The sequence below is a fragment of the Zootoca vivipara genome, chromosome 1 (assembly GCF_965207765.1).
Source record: "Zootoca vivipara chromosome 1, rZooViv2.hap1.1, whole genome shotgun sequence".
In the NCBI taxonomy this organism is placed as follows: Eukaryota; Metazoa; Chordata; class Lepidosauria; order Squamata; family Lacertidae; genus Zootoca; species Zootoca vivipara.
This window is the reverse complement of record NC_142582.1, coordinates 87,715,079-87,735,003: the sequence shown is the minus strand read 5'-3', so window position 1 is coordinate 87,735,003 and position 19,925 is coordinate 87,715,079. Positions and strand designations below refer to the sequence as shown.

Genomic DNA, 19,925 nt, shown 5'->3' with positions numbered 1-19,925 from the left:
GTGTCTTTAAAGCCCATGACACCTTTGGTAAAGGCTGTTCTCCAACTGGAGAGCTCGCAGGCCAGTGTTTCCCAGTTGTCAGTGTTTATACTACATTTTTTAAGATTTGCCTTGAGACAGTCTTTAAACCTCTTTTGTTGACCACCAGCATTACGCTTTCCTTTATTTTATTAACACTTGTGTTAGGAGCAATATGGGAAGGTGGACAACTCCGTGAGAACAGATGTGGAAAGCAATAAATTGGTAGGAGAGCTCATAGCAGGGGTGGAGGAGAAATTTTTTCAATCAACATTTTAAAGAGAACTGATCTAATTCTCCAGTCATGACCCATATGCAAATCTGAATGCAGATATCAATTGAATTATGCACTTCTCTGAGTTTTGTGACGCAGTTTCGGTACAAAAAATGCCCACAGTAAGGCATATTTTATATTAAGCATACATATAAGTGCATATTTTATGGGGAAATGCTTTGAAAAGCATACAAAATGTATATTTTAGGGAAAGAATGTGTACAAAATGCATATAACAAGTATACAAAATGTGTGCTCCAGTGTTAAGTGTGAACAATTTACACACAATTTTTGTTTGTGTTTTTCTTAAACCTGCCAAGAAACTAGATGGCAACAGAGCACATGCAAAGCAGACATGTGATGGAAATAGGTCCTTGGAAATCTAATTTCTTATTACTGGGAGAAAACCATAAGCAAAAGTAATTACATTTGTAATAAAGCTATTCAGTTTGCTGGGGGGGGGGGTCAAGCGAACAATCAAATCAGGAAGATGACATACATGCATGCATACATGTAATCTAACCCCCATGTAAACTTTGTGCAAGCAAATCAGGAAAGGCTCAATAAATAGGTTTATCTGCAGGTCTATCATTCAGTGAAGATGTCTCATACTCACATGGCTGCAGCTTAAATTGTCTAGATAGCCGTTGAGTGAATCTTGCCTATGCTGTATGTCTGCATACACACACCACACACACGCTGCCTGGTCTCATCCTCTTCCCAGAAGTCAAAAAGACCTCAAGCTACTCATATTTGCGTTTGAAATTTCAGGCAATGACCAAGTTAGACACATCCGAATGATGCACAATTGTGCGCGCGTGCATGGCGCTGAACCCAGAAATAGGCCCAAAATAGCATAAAGACATCATGGGAAGGGGCAGAGCGGGCTTACTTTTTGATCCCCTGTGAGATACTTTTTCCACCACAACCTGTTAAATACTAATATAAGATGGTGTTGTTCCACGCCAACCCAATCTCCAAGCAGTGCAGGGTTCCAGGGGTTCCAGGTGCTTACAGTTTCCTCAGAATGAGGGACAGCAGAGACTGTAGTGTCTTGAAGATACACGGTTTATTTACACATATATACAACCTGAGCCTACGATGGAGGTGCTCACAGCATTAACACCACAAGAAGGTCTTGCTTCTCCCATAGCCCACAGCCTTGGATTCAAGCAGGAATCATGCGTATCTCTCCTTCCTAAGCTTCTGTCTTTTTTCCCTAACCCTAATTGCCATTGGTAGTGGTGATATGTTTCTCTAGGGCAGGCATAGGCAAACTCGACCCTCCAGATGTTTTGGGACTACAACTCCCATCATCCCTAGCTAACAGGACCAGTGTGTTGATGGGAATTGTAGTCTCAAAACATCTGGAGGGCCGAGTTTGCCTATGCCTTCTCTAGGGCATGGATAATGAAATGAACAACTATAGGGGCTTGCTTGTTTTGATCTAGGGGCAGAGTGTAGAGACAGAACAATGTAACCGGTTTTCTTGTGCTAGCTCTTTTTTCCCCCGTAAAAAGTATATGCTGCTTGACTGTAAGAACAAAACAAAAAACCTCAAGGCAGTTTACAAAAGGTTCTTGTGAACTGTGATGCCTATGTTACCTTTCATCCTGACTTTGGTGGCTTGTTTTTCAGAAAGCTACCCAAATCAGCAACGTTCCTTTCTTAGACGAGTCCTCCGGCTCTGATGATGACTGCAGCTCTCATGCGAGCTTCAGAACCTCCAATGCAGGATCTGAATGCAGAAAAACAAGCATACCAGGCAGTCCTCGTGCAGTGAAGCGAGGTAAGAGGAAGGACGTGCAGTATTGCTTTTTGGATTGCTGTGAGAAGAAGCTTCAAAATGATTTAAAAGCATCTGTAGGTAGCAGACCAGAATCATCAGGGAACTTGGGGCTTCAACTGTAGTAAAACTATCAGCACAATTCTAGGCACTTCCACTTCAGTGGAGCTTACTGCCAAGTAAGTGTGTTTTTAAAAAACCAGTCTAGAGATTATCTTTTATCTGCTATAAATTATAAGTCAGCTCCCGAGCATATGGTGAAAAGTTCATAAACTTTACTGCGATCTTTCCGTTACTCCAGAAATCTTGCTGCTTCAGCTCTAAAAAAATGAACATATCAAACTGGTCACACACTAAGGGAAAGGTGTGTCAGTTTTGCCTTTGCAATCAAGGTCTTTTGCTAGTAATGTTAATTTTGGGTTATTAGATGACTGGTAATTAGGCTATTAATGGGGTCACGAAGAGTCGGACACGACTAAACGACTAAACAACAACAACAACAATTAGGCTATTAGATGATTGGTAATTTTGTGAGCCTGTTTCAATAGTTTTGGTTCTGCATGCAAGCTTGGTCTTCCTGAAACAGCAAGCATGCGTGTTCTTGGGTTCTTTTTATTTCTAGCAGGTGTCTCTATGTCTTCGCTAAGCTCGGAGAGTGACTACGCCATCCCCCCTGATGCCTACTCCGTTGATGAAGATTATTCTGAACCAGAGCACAAATTGCAGAGGACATCATCCTATTCCACAGATGGTGGAGTGTGCAGTGTAAGCTATTCCTCCCATCACCAACACCACCTGCACTTTGGGCATAGCTGCCAAGTTATCCCTTATTTTAAGGGATTTTCCCTTATGCTGAATAGGCTTCCTCGCGAGAAAAGGGAAAACTTGGCAGCTATGACTTTGGGCAGTCTTAGCCTCAACCTTTTTCAAATAGAACAAATCCAGTGCTTGCCTGCTGATGAGGGGTGTGGCCTAGGGAGAGGGATGTGACTGGGGAGGGGTTCTGGGCTTGGAGGAATCCCAAAGGAATCCAGCTAAAGAGGTTCCCCAGCCCTGGTTTGCACCTTGTCCATTGCACAGGAAAATATGTTTTCTTTCATCTAGGAGCCACTGGAGAAATCTGGCTATTTGCTGAAAATGGGCAACCAGGTGAAGGCATGGAAAAGGCGGTGGTTTGTGTTGAGAAATGGACAGATCATGTATTATAAGTCCCCGGTGAGTTAGTAGCAAATCCTCATATTCAGTAGTTTTAATAAACTACTCATCCTTTGGCCATCTTTGATATGTTGTTTTTTTATCCCCAATATCAGTAACAGAATCGAGATATTATTCCCTCCAAAGAACACACACAAAAACCACCATCACTCACAGTCCCACCTCCTAAAATGGGGGCTGTTGATTAATTTATTGATCAATGCATGCTTTCAGCCCTAACTTTAAAAATATTTATTAGCAACATTATCATGTCATGGATGCTTTCTCTGCTGTGAATACAGTAAACCAACCACTTATGCAAAATGTTACTTGGAGGTTGTGCCCCACCTTTTCTCCATCCCTTATATTTTATTGTTCATTGTCTCTTGCATTTCCTTCCTCTCTCCAGAGTGATGTCATCTGCAAGCCCCAGGGGCAGGTGGAACTGAATTCTTCTTGCCGGATCATACGGGGTGAAGGATCTCAAACATTCCAAGTGAGCATTGCTTTTGACCTTTGTTTCTTATTTCTGAAGTCTAAAGGGCACTAACAGAGATTGGCAGGGAGAGAAAACGTTTTAATTGAGACAACTTTCCCTGTCATGACAAACCTGCAGAAAAGATCAGGCAGATTAAGTTCATATACTAGAAGACCTGAAACCTAATACTCAACGTAAACTTAACCTTTAATGTTTGAAGAAAGCTGTAAAAAGGTTTTGACACAGCCCACTTTCCTATAAAGTCTCCCAAGTATTATTGCACTTCAGTCAATAATGCAGAAACATCTAAATTACAGCACTTTGTTCTGTTCAGATTCATTACACATACTTTAAAAAAAACAATTGAATGTCTTTTATTCCATCATACATAAAATATAAACACAAATAAAAACAGAAAATGCATAAATATCAGAAATGTCAACAGGGGACACATATCCATTCTCTTAATTTGTCATCAAAATTGGGAAGATGTGAGGATACAGATACATTCTCACATCACACAAAATTTTGTAAGGATCAGCCATATTTGACAAAGGTTTATTCCTGTTTACATCACTTATACTCATGATGGCTATTTTCTGCCTCCTGTATCTGAGGCACTATGCCACTGGATACTGGTTGTTGAAAATCTCAAGTGGGGAGAGAGTGCTGCCACACTTGGGTCCTTCCTATGGGCTTCCTGTAGGCATCTGGTCAGCCACTGTGAGAACAGGATGTTAGACCTTGAGGGACCTTTGGCCTTATCCAGCAGGAATCTTGTAATATTATTATGTCCCCTTTATACAAAACTTGTGATAGTGCTCCTGCAATGCTTGCAGAGCGGTGCTGCCGCTGGAATTTCTTCTGCTGCCAGTTCGTCTCTGGATATCACCTAGCCCATGGGTAGGCAAACTAAGGCCCGGGGGCTGGATCCAGCCCAATCGCCGTCTACATCCGGCCCGCAGACGGTCCGAGAATCAGCGTGTTTTTACATGAGTAGAATGTGTCCTTTTATTAAAAATGCATCTCTGGGTTATTTGTGGGGCCTGCCAGGTGTTTTTACATGAGTAGAATGCGTGCTTTTATTTAAAATGCATCTCTGGGTTATTTGTGGGGCATAGGAATTTGTTCTTTTTTTTCTTTTCCCAAATATAGTCCAGCCTCCCACAAGGTCTGAGGGACAGTGGACTGGCCCCCCGCTGAAAAAGTTTGTTGACCCCTGACCTAGCCTGATTTTTATATCCTCAAATGGCATTGAGGAGCAACTAAATTTTGAGGTGTGTGTCATAATAAACAGCACACTGACAATTTATCTGAGTGCATCACAGTTCTGCTTTTTGCCCCCTTTGGCACCTCATCAATGCCAATGGAAGGAATAGCTGAACAGCTCCTAGCTTTGTGTATGTGTGTGCATGTGGGTAATAAAATGGATGAAGAGTCATAGTGCCTCTATTATGTTCCTAAGGGACTTTTATCTTGCCTTGAAAGGTTCTAGTGAATGTGGCCAGAACATTAGAAAGCAACTCATTTACTGCAGTAAGAACATTAATATGGCAAAAGCCTTCATGCTTGGTTGTAGCAACATGTAACATTTCTTTCACCTTTAGCTCATCACTGAAAAACGAACCTATTTCCTGTCAGCTGACTCTCCTAACATTCTGGAAGAATGGATTTGTGTCTTTCAAAACATCCTGAAGGTGCAGGCGACCAGTCCTACGGAAGTCCCCCTTAGCGATGCCAAACCCACTGTGAAAGGCTGGCTCACCAAGGTACTGCATATCTGCACTAGAAACAGTGGCCAACCTGCTGCTGCTCAGATGCTGTGGACTATAATTACCATTGAGCTAATGGGAGTTGTGGTCCAAAATACATGGAGGGCACCAGGTTGGCAAAGGCTGAGATGCAACACAGCTGTGGGACAACACAGGTAGATTAATATCCACTACAATAAATACGCAAAATAATTAATCCCAACATTGATCACAAACCTACTGTTGCATTAGTTAATTGATAGGTTAGTTCATCACCATCTCGTCTCTCAGGTGTGGGCTGAGCAGAAGAGCTTTGGCTGAAGCTTTGCTGAGTACAGTGGTACCTCTACTTACAAATAACTCTACTTACGATTTTTTCTACTTACAAATGGAGCTCCGTCCGCCATCTTGGATGCAGTTTAGATAGGATTTTTTCTACTTACGGATTTTTAGATAGGGTTGCTTCGACTTACGAATTTTTTCTCCCAATGCATTCCTATGGGATTCGACTAATTTTTCGACTTACAAATGTGTGTTCGGAACGCATTAAATTCGTAAGTAGAGGTACCACTGTATACTGTAGCAGCCTGAAGACAGCCAAAATAAAAACCTCCTCAGAGCAAGGTTCTACTGTCTTAAGCAGACCAGGGCTTCTCCATGTAGCTGGTTGGGGAAATTTTGACACGATCCTCTTTCCTACATGGTGGTTGGACATCCCCTATTCCCTGCCCAAGGTTTGAAGCAGTGTTTTAGTACAGCAGTTTCTACAGGTTGGAATTTAAACCTAGACAGCCAAACCAAGTTGGTCTAAGTAGGAATACGATCAAACTCAACAGTGTCTTATACTAAACAAGAATTTAAATTGAAGAATCTTTAATAGGAAGCAGAATATCCTTTCCTTTGTAGATCTTCAGAACTATATTTCAAAACACAATAGTCATTGTTTTTTTATCAAAAAGGGAGAAAGATAGAAAAGTGTGTGTGTGTGTGTGATTCTAATTTTTCCAGAAAAATGAATGAACCCATGCAAACAAGTTGAAAGAAAATCTTTTTATTCCTGGGCTGTTTCTGCAGGTGAAATATGGACACTCCAAGCTGGTTTGGTGTGCGCTGATTGGAAAAACATTTTACTATTATCGCAGTCAGGAAGACAAGGTATTTTTTATCCTCTTTTATATTCAGCATTTTTCTCATCAGTCCTAGCCAATAGCTCCTTACACAGCCTGTAACCTCCTGTTTGCATTATCATTTACTGATTTAATGCACAGATGTATTTTCTGCCATGCAGCTTAACCTGTTTGGCTTTCTTTTCTCAGTGCCCCCTTGGCCATTTGCACTTGCGGGAATCAAAGGTGGAAGAAGTGGATCGCTCCTGTGATTCTGATGGAGATTATGAAGCTAATGGTGGGGGGCTATTTTCTTCACATTGCACCCTGGTTATTCACCCTCCGGAGCAGAGTCCCACCTACCTACTCATTCGTACCAAACAGGAGAAGGTATTTAGGAAAATAATAATAAACCGCATTATAGAATAGATGCATTTTAAATAATAAATTCTGTTATTTAGAATTTATTATTTAAAATGTACCTATTCTATTACATATTCATGGGAGGGCTCATTGAGTATGATATGCTTTGCTGGGAAAATGTGACAATCATATCTTCCCAGGTACAAAATCTTTGCAGTTTTAGTGCTTGCAAAGTATAACTTCCCTCCAGGTATGAGGGAAGGAGTGCGTCTCTGTTATAGACTGAGAAACAAGCTGCATATGCTGGAGACGGATACACCCAGATGGTACGCTATATGTTTAAAGTTCTTAGGTTGATCCTATGAGATTTTCAGCTCAGTCTTCTTTGCCCTTTTATTCCAAGGATACCTGGTTGTACCATCTGACAGTAGCAGCAGGAAGTAGCAGTGCAAAGGCAGGCACTGCTTATGAGCAGCTGATTGGGAAGCTACTAGACGCAGAAGGAGACCCAAGTAAGTAGAAAGGAAAATAGTTTTTTCCCAAAGAGCTTGTTGAGTTGTTGCAATTTGTCAACATGGTGGCTTCCCCTCCTCCTGATCCAAGGTTGTAACAGACAATTTTGAAGCACAGGAATTGGAAATGTTCTGGCAGATAGATACTTTTTTTCCTCTTATGACACCTCCACAGTGGTGAGCAGGCACAATGAATGTGCAAAATCCAACAAAATAGACTCTAAAGACAGTTCTGCTCCCATCCTTGCCCTGGCTAGACGTGGAGTAACAGAGCCTTAATTAAACACAGTATATTATATAAAAGGTAAAGGTAAAGGGACCCCTGACCATTAGGTCCAGTCGCAGACGACTCTGGGATTATGGTGCTCATCTTGCTTTACTGGCCGAGGGAGCCAGTGTACAGCTTCCGGGTCATGTGGCCAACATGACTAAGCTGCTTTCTGGTGAACCAGAGCAGCACATGGAAACGCCGTTTACTTTCCCACCAGATCTATTTATCTACTTGCACTTTGACGTGCTTTCGAACTGCTAGGTTGGCAGGACTATAGAAGATTAAAAGACTAAATGGTGCTCTCCTCACAACTGAAATGAGACCTTTCTACAAGTAGCCTGTTTGCTGTTGTGTTGTGAAAAGTTAGGGCTGATCTACATGCTCATGGCACATTGCTTGAGAATGCAGGTGAATGCCTATGTTTAAAAGATATTCTGTAACAAAACTCCCTGCATGTTGAAACCTAGCAAGTCTGGGAGTAGGATTGTAGCCTGGCCTTCTCCCCCATGTCCTGCATTTCTGTTAGAGTTTTTAACATGGCAGAAAATTCAAGCACATAGTTCCCCACCTGCATTTTGAAATGGGATGGCCCCAGGAGGGCTGTACTTTGTGCTATTTTCTAACTGTGCTGAATGGCTCTAAGTCCAAATATGCTGATGAAGTAGTGTGGTGCTGTCAACTTTTGATTCATTTGCCAGAGTTTTAATATTCCTTTGCAATATCCCTTGCCCCATGCAGCGTCTAACTAGCTTTGTCCTTCAGATTCTCCCTTGTGGAAACATCCTATGCTGTGTTACAGCAAAGAGGGGCTGCAGGCTTCCCTCACCACTCTGCCTTCAGAAGCACTGCAGACAGAGGCCCTCAAACTCTTCAAGGTATTTACAGAGACGGCTCTCCAAATAATACTATTCAAGCATTATTATTTTTTTGAAGACAGATGAAAGGGAGACTCGAGTTTGCAACAGGCCCATTAGAGTTATAAAAGCAATTTAAAACTCTTCCCTTTCTCTCTTGCTGCCCCGTAATCTTAGAACTGCCTTTTGGAACACCTACGATGCCCATTATCTTGCTTAATTCAAATCCCTCAATACCCTTTTCATGAAGCCTTTGACACAGTCCCCTAGTTCCTATGCCCTACAGAGTGTAACGCAGTAGCATGTGCAACTGAAACAACCACATGTTTCCCTGTTAAGCCCCTGCCTCTACTACACTTCCTGTGCCATATACTGAATTGTAAGTTCCTTGGGGCAGGGACATGTCATCTTGTAATCTCTTCTGTAAAGCACAGTGCATGCTGATGGCCTTATCTAAATACAGTCAAACCTTGGTTTTTGAATGTCTCGGCTGCCAAAAGTTTCGGAAGCCAAACACCGAAAACCCGGAAGTGAATGCTTCTGTTTTCTAATGCGCCTCGGAAGTTAAACAGCTTCCAAGCTGCGTTTTTCATTTTTTCCCATTGACTTTGCAACCAGCCCTTTGATCCTCGGTATTTGAACGTTTCAGAAGTCGGTTCGACTTCCAAAATGGATTACGTTCGGAAACCGAGGTTCCACTGTAGTCATCGTTGTTGTATGATAAACTTGTTAATGGTTGTGAGGAAAATTTAATGAAGTACATCTCAGTTAATGTACTTCTGTTCTCCATCCACCCCCCCCCCCCTTATCAGTCTTGCCAGCTGTTTATCAACATTCCTGTGGAAGCTCCATCTATTGATTATCATGTGACCCTGGCTCAGACAGCACTCCAGGTCTGCCTGACTCACAGTGAGCTACAGAATGAAATCTATTGTCAGTTAGTCAAACAGACCAGCAGAGAAGCTCAGAATCACTCCGTCATCCAGGTGAATGTTCCACTGTTCAAGGTGCCAATTGCCACATCTGAATTTAAATGACTTATTAACAGAGAACTTCTTAACATGTTTACATTTGCACTGGAGGCAATTGTTTTTATTTCCACAGAAGCCTTTTTTCCCCTTTTTTGGTCATGTGTGATAAGTAGTTTGATTCCCTGCAGAAGGGTAACATGCAGACAAAGCCTGAGAAATGATAACTGAAAAGGTAAAGTCAGGACAGGTACTCATTCAGCTCCACTGGATATAGAATGCAAGCCTTCACAGTGACACTGAAAAGTGGTCGATCAGTGCCTCAGAAAACCTGACTACAGATCTACTCACCTAATCCCTAGCTTAGACCTTATACTGGTCTGATAGTGGTGGAATGAAGTCCTTGTAGTAAGGCTTCTTCATGTTTGATGGGAGCTTAAGCATATTTTTAAAAGTAAGGGCACCCAGGCAAGCAACCTCAGCAAATTGCTGCTCCCCTGATAGAGTTGTATCTATTTACACTAGTATACAGTCTCGCAAGAAAAAATTAATTTGTTCCACGAGTCATTTTGTATTGCGAAAATTTCGCCTTGCGGTTTTCCAATGTAAGCAGGGGGGGGGGGGAATTTGTCTTGTGAAGCGCAGCCACAGAAAACATCATCTTGCGAGTCAACAAAAAGATCGCAAAACGCTTTCGTCTTGCGAGTTTTTCGTTGCGCAAGGCATTCGTCTTGCGAGGTACCACTGTATATCCTTTGTAAAACTGGCTCCCTCCCTCAAAACTATTGCTTAGGTAGCATTTGTGATGTGTGAATCAACCATCCATGAGAATTGGGTAGATGATATTTTTGTCTAGAGAATAAACGGCAGGGACAACAGAAATGGTGGCTTTATTCACTGTAACCCTGTTTTTCTTCACAGTGCTGGCAATTACTAGCTCTTTGCGCTCCTCTCTTCCTGCCTCAGCACCATTTCCTTTGGTATCTCAAGCATCACCTACAGCAGCATGCAGACCCCAGGTGAAGAGCTTGTCTTGTCTGGGTTAAACTGGAGTCAGTTTTTATGAATGGCTCTAATAGGACAGGATTCAACTTATTCTCGCTAGCAGAAGAAATGTTTAATTTTGAATCCATGGCTGCGGCTATGGGAGAAACAATACCATTTGGGAGTGTTAATGCTGTGAACCCTTCCACTGCAGGCTCAGGTTGCATATATGTGTAAATAAACCATATATCATAAAAACACCACAGTCTCTGCTGTGCCTCATTTCCAAAAGGAAACACTGACCCTGGGTGAGCGCCTGGAACCCCTGGTGATGTATAATAATAATAATAATAATAATTTATTTATACCCCACCCATCTGGCTGGGTTTCCCCAGCCACTCTGGGCGGCTTTCAACAGAAAAATAAAATACAATAATCTATTAAACATTAAAAGCCTCCCTAAACAATAGCATGATGGTTATTGAAAAAGCAATAATCGCAGTAATGAAATGGGTGTTTCTGAAACATATTTTACTCCCCACCCCCCGGCTTCTGTGATTTAGAACCGAAATAGGCAAGTATGCCATCTACTGCCGAAGATCAATGGAGCGCACTTTGAAAGCTGGAGAGCGAGAAGCTAGACCTTCCCGAATGGAGGTCGTGTCCATTTTGCTGAGGAATCCCTACCACCACTCACTCCCCTTCAGCATCCCAGTACACTTCATGAATGGAACCTACCAGGTGAGACAAGAGGGCTGGGTGACTTTACACTCAGAAGATTTCAAGGCTGGGTGAGATGACTCATTATGTCCTCTTCCGCCTCAGTACAGAATTTGCCATGGGTTATGCTTTCCGATGGATCTGTACAGCTAAACTATGTCCATGTGCTCACCCATCAGCAATGATTTTGTCTTCATGATGGTTTCTCAACACTTTCATTTCAGGTGGTAGGCTTTGATGGCTCGTCTACCGTGGATGAGTTCTTGCAGCGGCTGAACCAGGAGACAGGAATGAGGCTGTCGTCCAACTCAGGGTTTTACCTATTTACAGACGATCCTTCTGGTAGGGATCTAGAACACTGCCTACAAGGCCCTATGAAGGTGATTACGCATGATTACTCATTATTATATTATTATTATTATTAATTAAATTTCTATAGCACCCTTCATCTGAAGATCGCAGGGCAGTTTCTTATATATATTTAATGTTCCCACTGCATGTGCGGATGTCCCAGCCTTTCACTGTAACCACTGAACTGAATTCCAACAAATTAGGGCAAAGTGTACCTTGCCCATCTGGCGTAAAAAAAATTCCAAAAAAGCACACCTTTCGCACCTAAAAATAATGATTAAACACACACAAAAGTGGCGCCCAAATTATACATCACCAGCAGAAGTTCTGAAGACTCCAACAGCATCCAATAGAAAGACAGATCACTCCCTGCTGCCTCCAAAGCCGTGCCACCAGATGACATCACAAAATTCTACAGCAAGCAACTGAAAACGGGCCTTTTGCAGCAACAAGGCCCAGCATTGCCCAGCAGACTGAATAGGCCGCAGCAGACTAGGCCAAGTGGAGGTAGGGGCCTGCCTGGGGGGGTGGGGGGCTGAATAGGGGGCAGGGATAGGTAATTGGTCAGACTAGGGTGGGGGGAGACACAGGGATGAAACCTGCCCTCTCCACAGTATCTCACCTCGGCTTTGCAGACTAGGCCACTTTCCAGACTAGGCCAAGTGGAGATAGGGGCCTGCCTGGGTGGGGGATGGGGGAGCCAAATAGGTCATAGATTGGGACAGGGTGGGCCCAATTACAGGGATGAACCGGGGGATGGGGGAGGAGGGACAGAACAGGGTGGGGGGAGACACAGGGATGCGCCTATGTAAACATAACACACAACAAACGGGGACTCTGAAGGTGAAGGGAGTCTGAAGTGGGGGCTTCATTTAACAAACTGAGCCACCGCAACGCGTGGCAGGGCCAACTAGTACAACACAAAAACACATAGTACAGTAACAAACAAAAGCAATAACTCTGCCACACACAGTTTAAAAGTCAATAGATTGTTTAATTGGCCAAAGGTATGGGAGAAGATGAACGTTTTTGCCTGGCATGCTAGGTGAGCCTCACTGGGGAGAGCATTCTACAAGCGGGGAGCCACTGCAGAAAAGGCCTGTTCTCGTGTTGCCACCCTCTGGACATCTTGTGGAGGCATAGCTGCCAAGTTTTCCCTTTTCTCGCAAGGAAGCCTATTCAGCATGAGGGAAAATCCCTTTAAAAAAGGGATAACTTGGCAGCTATGTGTGGAGGCGGCACATGAACAAGGGCCTCAGATGATGAGAACACAAAATACATAACCCAAAAAACAAAACAAAACAAAACAATAACCGCCCCTCCCACAACACATTAACTGAGTATAAACTGAGTTAAGTACATTATCATGTATTTAGTTTAGTATTGAGTAAGGATTATTATATAACTAGACTAATGATATGGAATTATTTTTGATGGAAAGGTGAATATTTTGTTTGTTATATATACAGCAAACACATCTGTAAATATTTAATTGAAAATATGTTGGCACTGACTCTCTTGTTTATTTGTCTTGTTGTCCAATGAAATAGTTAAAAGTTTTTCATGGCTTCTAAATAGTTCCCTGTTCAAATATTATCACAGTGAGTTTGCTTATTTCTAAATCCTTTGCAAAGTTTCAGTATTTTATAAGGATTTATGTCTCACTGAAATGAGTCCAGGTTTGCAGTACTGCCCTATGACCTGTGCAGTTTTTACGCATGCCTAGCATGAAGTTTCTACCTGTCTTCAGCCTCATTCAGTCTCCTTTATTGCTATCTTTTAAAGATCTGTGATGTCATTTCAAAGTGGGAGCAAGCTCTGAAAGAGTTGAATCCTGGAAAATATGAAGGTGGCACGAGAATTGTGAAACTAACGTATAAAAACAGGTACTGCCCACTGCTTATTTGGACTGGTATTGCATCTCTATGTCTTGTGGAGTTTAAGGTTTGATCCAGCTTTATATTTCCTTCTGCTATTTACCTAGAACTGAAATTAATTGGGGGGGATTATTGAGGAAATTCCCCTAACTGAAATTTGGGTGCAGAAGTTCCAATTCAGGCTGCTTAACTGGGACTTTATCAACACGTCCTATTAGAAATGCGTTTGGATGTGGTATATTGGGGTGGAGAAACAGATGTAAAAGGGCTGTTGTTTTTATTCAACTGTTAAGTACCAGGTGTGGCTTACTGGGTGGGGCGGAGCTGCCATTGCTTACTAGGAGGGAGCTGGTAAAGCAGCTGGGAGTTTGGTGTGGTGCAAAAGCACTGACATTGTCTGGATTGGCTCTGCTGGTGCATTCACACCACCCTTCCCCTTCTCCTTTCTGGTAAGCAACAGTGACCCATCAGTCCCTGCCAAAACAATTCCCCTCCACATATTCCCTTGAAATTAACTGGAGATGTGCAGGTCTGTGCAGGAGAACTTCCCTGGGGATTGTGCCCTGAGTAATCTCCCCGATATGACATTAGCTTTAAAAGTGTAAGTAAAGACTCATTGTACTTAGATTGAGCAAGGTCTAGATGCTGTGCTAAGGTGTGCCTGGCATGTTTCTTTTTCCTCTCTGGCATTTTTCACCCATTTAGGTTGTATTTCCGGAGCCAAGCAAAAGGTGAGACAGACCGAGAACGATTGCTGCTGGCTTTCCAGATTAGTGGGGAAATAGCCAGTGGGAGATTCCCTGTCAATAAGGAGCTGGCTCTGGAAATGGCAGCTTTGATGGCTCAGGTGAGTGGCCAAACCTTCATACTTGTGGGTGTCAAGGAGCAATAACAGGCTTCCTCAAACTCAGCCCTCCAGATGTTTTAAGATTACAATTCCCATCATCCCTGACCATGGTCCTGCTAGCTGGGGATCATGGGAGTTGTAGGCCAAAAACATCTGGAGGGCCGAGGTTGAGGAAGCCTGAGCAATAAGATCACTGGTGGTTCAAAGTCACTAAAAACCACATGCCCTCCCTCAAGCTATAAGTGGAACTACAGATAGAGCTTGAATATTTTTATGGGACTGCTATAAAGTTCTCTATCTCTGCGTACCATGTTGGAGTATGTAGTGGTTCTAAGGGCTACGGTTTGGTTCAAACGCACATGAAGCCACTGTCTTGCTGAAACTAAGCAGGTCTGGATCTGGTCAGTGTCCTGGCTCTCCTATTTGGACTTGGAACTCATAAATGTTCACAACTGGAGGTTTAAAAGTTATTGTTTCCATCAGCATAAGGAAGATTTATTCATAGGCATCACAACCAAATCCTGCAGTGGGTTTCACTGTGGAAGTAGTGGTTGCTTTATTATTATTATCATCATCATCATTATTAATTTTAAATTTCAAGTAGCAAAAAAAAAAATACTCATACAAAGAAAACAGGACTTAGCAGTTGTACAGAAAAGAAAGAAAATTAGCCGTCAAATGAAAGTGTCTCTCCATAAAGCTCCATGAGTTGATGGAGGGTGAAAACCATGTTTGATTCTCTTAACAAAGTCAATAAAAGGCTACCCTGTCATACAGAAAGTTGAGTCTTCCCCAGACGCGTAGGAAGCCGCTCCAGCACCCGGAGCGGCAAACCTGACGCACATTCGGGGGAGGGACGTCGCTACGCAGTGTGCATGTGCAGCGTCGGTAGCACTCGGATCCCGGCACCGTCCGTACGGCGCTGGAGCGGCGGTGCCAGCAAACCGCGAGCTGATGCCCCTCCCTGGCCCACCCCTCGCCTTCGCCCGCCGGAGCAGGAAGAATCAAAGTGTGCGCCAAACAGGAGCAAGGCTTTTTACCGGGCGGCAGGGCAACGATGCCTCCCAAGCCGTGCGGTAAAAAGCCTCGCTCCACGGCTTGCTTCCTCACCTGCTCGGCGCACGCTTTGCTTCTTCCTGCTATGGCGAGCGGAGGCGAGGGGTGGGCCAGGGAGGGGCGTCGGCGGCCTGCCCCCATCGCCCCCCCTTGCTACGCCCCTGGTCTTCCCCCCAACTCTGATCAATTTCTTACTGTGAAATGGAGTTTGTCCTTATGCACAATGTCCCATACTTGCAAAATCCAGGCTTCAAAAAAGATTTGCATTGATTTTTAACAATCACGTATCTAGCTGCAGTTGCTAAATGGAGGATAAGGTCTTTGTTGGTTATGTTCTTAATCTGAGGAGTAAAATAAGATAGTAGGGCTAATTTTGGGTGTAGTGATTGTCCCATCATTTGATTGTTTGAAAAGCTATTGTGGAAACATCTGAGATTGGGTGCATTTAAAAATCTCTCCTCTCAGCAGCGTCAGTGCTTTACCCCAGTCCTCAGGCAGTTCTTTTAATTAGGGCAACTAAAGCTGCCATGTCAAATGGAACTTCTGGTCTCTCTGGGTGGTTGTTTTTTCCACTGCATTGAGCCCTGGTAGCCACATTGGAATTGGCTGTTGCTTGGGCTTGTGATTCTCCGATGATCTGAGACGGCAGTGAAAACCAGTTGTCCAGAGTGCTGCTTTGTGATCCTCCAATTCTGCAGCTCATAGCCTGCTTGGGGCTGTTAAAAATTTGAGGAAGACTTCATTTTGGATCAAAATGTCGTCTTGCCTCGGTGATGTCACCACTCCTCCACGGTTTAAAAGTTTTCTTGATGAAGTCAGTAAAGCATAGGTTACAAGAGGGTAAAGCACAGCAGGGTACAATACAGGCACTGATGAATGACACACACAAGACCACTGGCACGAGCGCCGTTTTCGGTGCTGCAAGGGGGCAGGGGTGAAATGGGGTGGGGCAGACTCCCGTGCATCCCGTTGGCGCATGTTGCAGCCAGGAACACAATCCCCACACAAGTGGGGAGTTGCCTGTAGTACAATACATGACTAGGCTTAGCGAAGATGGTGATCCAACACTTGTCACAAACTGAGTTTTTGAGGGAGTAGGAACAGAAAACTGGGGAGGGAGAATGGAATGAATTTTCCTGGAAGAAAGCATGACAGAGCAATAGAACCCTGAACAGGAGCTTTCCTTATTGCAACTTTTTGTTGCAGATCCCAGTGGTTAGTCTGAATTCTAGCCTAGTGTTTAGAGCCTCCACGTTACCTTTTTATTTGTTATGCCTCTGATAGTTGCTTGCCTTTCACATTCACACACACACACACAGAGAGAGAGAGAGAGAGAGAAGAGAGAGAGAGAGAGAGAGAGAGAGAAGCACTCATACACTACCGTATTTTTCGCTCCATAAGACACACTTTTTTCCTCCTAAAAAGTAAGGGGAAATGTCTGTGCATCTTATGAAGCAAATGTGTGGTCCCTGGAGCCTAATTGCCCAGGGGCAAAAAGCAGATCGTGCTTTTTTTTTTAAAAGAAAGAGCTAAAGACCAACAAGAGGGAAAGAGGGGTGTTGAAAAGAGGCCGCTCAGCAGCTGATTGCAAGAGATCGGGGAGGGAGATAAGGGACTCTAGCTCCCTTCCCAGCCAGCCCCCTTGCCCAGGCCTCCATTGTTGAATGTTCTGCAGAGGGAGGCTGTTTGTTTCCCCAGCAACATGTGACTGGCTGATTGGATTATCTGGCTGATTAGATTATCAGAAGCTGCAGAACTGAGTTGAACAGGATTTTTTCCCTTTGCAAAGTAAACTCAATAACTTTGAGCTGATCCTTTAAAAATTGGGCTTTTCCTCTTTGCAAAAGAAGCTGCACAACTGTGAGCTGACCCCCCCCCCCCAAACGAGACTTTTCCTCTTTGCAAAAGGAGCTGCACAACTGCTTTCCCCCTTTCCTCCTCTGAAAACTAAGTGCGTCTTATGGTCAGGTGCATCTTATGGAGTGAAAAATGTGGTAATTGCTTGCACAAACAATTGTTTGTTTTGATGTATTTTAGTACAATTTCCCACCACTTATCTTCATCCCCCCCCTTAGGTGGAATATGGAGACTTAGATCGGCCAGTACCATCAAGTCCTGGAAGGTCCTCCCACTCCAAAATGCAGCATCTTCTCCAGCAGGTCCTGGACAAATTCTATCCCAAGCGCTACAAGCATAGCACTACTGCAGAGCAGCTAAGGTAAGAAGAATAACCATGCCTGCCTGCTTTTTGCCATATGGAGTTTTGAGCTAAAAATAAAATATTAACTAGTGCTCATTTTGCATTGTTATATGCTGGTTTTCTTTTTAGTCTTTTCTTTTGAACTTTATTAAAAAAATAAAATTCTGTATTTAAAAACAAGACGCAAATACAAGGGTTGAATCATAGAATCATAGAGTTGGAAGAGACCACAAGAGCCATCCAGTCCAACCCCCTGCCAAGCAGGAAACACTATCAAAGCATTCTTGACATATGCCTGTCAAGCCTCTGCTTAAAGACCTTCAAAGAAGGAGACTCCACCACACTCCTTGGTAGCAAATTCCACTGCCAAACAGCTCTTACTGTCAGGAGGTTCTTCCTAATGTTTAGGTGGAATCTTCTTTCTTGTAGTTTGAATCCATTGCTCCATGTCCGCTTTTCTAGTTTAGCTAATTGTCATTGAATGCACACACACCTATCACTAAGCAATTCTAATTAGTAAGACAAAGCACACACTTGCATCCTATAAAATAAGACAGACTCACAGCTTCAAATAATACCAACTTGACTCTCTCAAACTGAGGATGAGGATTTTATTTATATCCTGCCAATCTGGCTGGGTTTCCACAGCCACTCTGGGCAGCTTCCAGTACATATAAAAACATAATAAAACATCAAACTTTAAAAACTTCTCAATACAGGGCTGCCTTCAGATGTCTTCTAAAAGCTGTGTAGTTCTTTATCTTCTTGACATCTGATGGGAGGGTGTTCCACAGGGAGGGTGCCACTGCCAAGAAGGCCCTCTGTCTGGTTCCCTGTAGTTTCACTTCTTGCAGCGAGGGAACTGCCAGAAGGCCCTCAGAGCTGGACCTCAGTGTCCAAGCTGAATGATGGCGTGGAGATGCTCCTTCAGGTATACAGGGTCAAGGCCATTTAGAGCTTTAAAGGTCAGCACCAACACTTTGAATTGTGCTCAGAAACCTACTGGAAGCCAGTGAAGATCCTTTAGGACCGGTGTTATATGGTCCTGGTGGCCACTCCCAGTCTAGCTGCCTCATTGTGTATTAGTTGTAGTTAGTTTCCAAGTCACCTTCAAGGATAGCTCCATGTAGAGAGCATTGCAGTAGTCCCAAGCAGGAGATAACCTGGGGATGCACCACTTTGGCGAGGCAGGCAGGTAGGGTCTCAGCCTGTGTACCAGATGGAGCTGGTAGACAGCTGCCCTGGACACAGAATTGACCTGCGCCTCCATGGACAGCTGTGAGTCCAAAATGCGCACCTGGTCCTTCAGAGACACAGTTACCCCATTTAGGACCAGGGAATCCCCCACACCCGCCTGCCCCCTGTCCTCCAGAAACAGTACTTATGTCTTGTCAGGATTCAACCTCAATCTGTTAGCCACCGTCCATCTTCCAACCCCAGACACTCACACAGGACCTTCACCGCCTTCTGATTTAAATGAGAGGTAGATCCAAAGTTATGTTCTTTTAAAGTTCTTTTTAAACCTCTTGTAAACAACATTTTCTTTTCTGGGAGTACTCAGAGGTATGCAGAAAAGCACTGCTTATAAAATTTAACACTTCTTACTGGGTAGGGGGGGAGCAGACTCTTCATTAGAGGATGCCCTTTGTTAAGGGTGCTTTCAGATGATCTGTTTAGTGAGCATTCATCCTGATTTGTTTGCTGAGAGATTGGATAACCTTGGCTATTTAATGGGCACTTACTCTGAATTGTTTGCAGGGGAGGGTGGCTAGGCAATGTTGCATCAAAGCAAGTGCTGTCCCACACTTCCTAGTGCATCCCCCCCCCCTCACTTTTCCTATTTTTTTAAAAAAAATCTGATATTTCTGGGAAGTGAATTTGTTGTGCAAAAGCTCCAAATCAGCTTCAATTGTGCAACGTGTATTTGCTACTATGTGACTGAATTCCACCTGAAAACAGGGACTGTGTGGAAGTGCCCCTGGTCAGCAGCACATCATTCTGAAGTGGGAACAGCTGCTGTAGCCAGAAGAGGATTAAGTGGAGCCTTGGGGCTCCTACACACCTTGTTGATTTGCAAACTTTGCATCCAAGCATAATGTCTGACTCATTTTTGCTAACTTCCAGAATCAGGTGGCAGCTTGTGAAATCTTGCAGTGGCTGAAATGTACACAAAGGTGTCTGCTGGCTTGCATGTGAAAAGTGCTATGTTCTACACTCTTTTGCTATACTGTAGTGAATCCACCATCTAATGTTTTGAAAAGTATTACTTTGAGTCCTTTAGGTGACAAAATACATTAATATAGTAAAGTATCTAT

At 43.5% G+C, this 19,925-nt stretch overlaps 1 protein-coding gene across 6 annotated transcripts in view; it reads left to right on the top strand.

Annotated features, from left to right (window-relative positions):
• PLEKHH1 (pleckstrin homology, MyTH4 and FERM domain containing H1) overlaps positions 1–19,925 on the top strand; it is a 52,265-nt gene that overhangs the window by 24,406 nt on the left and 7,934 nt on the right. For 4 of the 6 annotated variants that reach the window (XM_035113746.3, XM_035113737.3, XM_088669757.1 and 1 more), the window contains exons 10-25: positions 1,931–2,081; positions 2,701–2,843; positions 3,183–3,293; positions 3,682–3,768; positions 5,358–5,519; positions 6,576–6,656; positions 6,818–6,997; positions 7,374–7,482; positions 8,516–8,628; positions 9,420–9,593; positions 10,497–10,594; positions 11,123–11,300; positions 11,504–11,659; positions 13,416–13,516; positions 14,213–14,354; positions 17,486–17,628. In XM_035113746.3, coding sequence (XP_034969637.1) covers positions 1,931–2,081; positions 2,701–2,843; positions 3,183–3,293; positions 3,682–3,768; positions 5,358–5,519; positions 6,576–6,656; positions 6,818–6,997; positions 7,374–7,482; positions 8,516–8,628; positions 9,420–9,593; positions 10,497–10,594; positions 11,123–11,300; positions 11,504–11,659; positions 13,416–13,516; positions 14,213–14,354; positions 17,486–17,628 — 2,129 coding nt within the window. The remainder of the gene's footprint in view (positions 1–1,930; positions 2,082–2,700; positions 2,844–3,182; positions 3,294–3,681; positions 3,769–5,357; positions 5,520–6,575; positions 6,657–6,817; positions 6,998–7,373; positions 7,483–8,515; positions 8,629–9,419; positions 9,594–10,496; positions 10,595–11,122; positions 11,301–11,503; positions 11,660–13,415; positions 13,517–14,212; positions 14,355–17,485; positions 17,629–19,925) is intronic. The other 2 variants (XM_060273939.2, XM_060273956.2) reach the window with 1 other exon arrangement.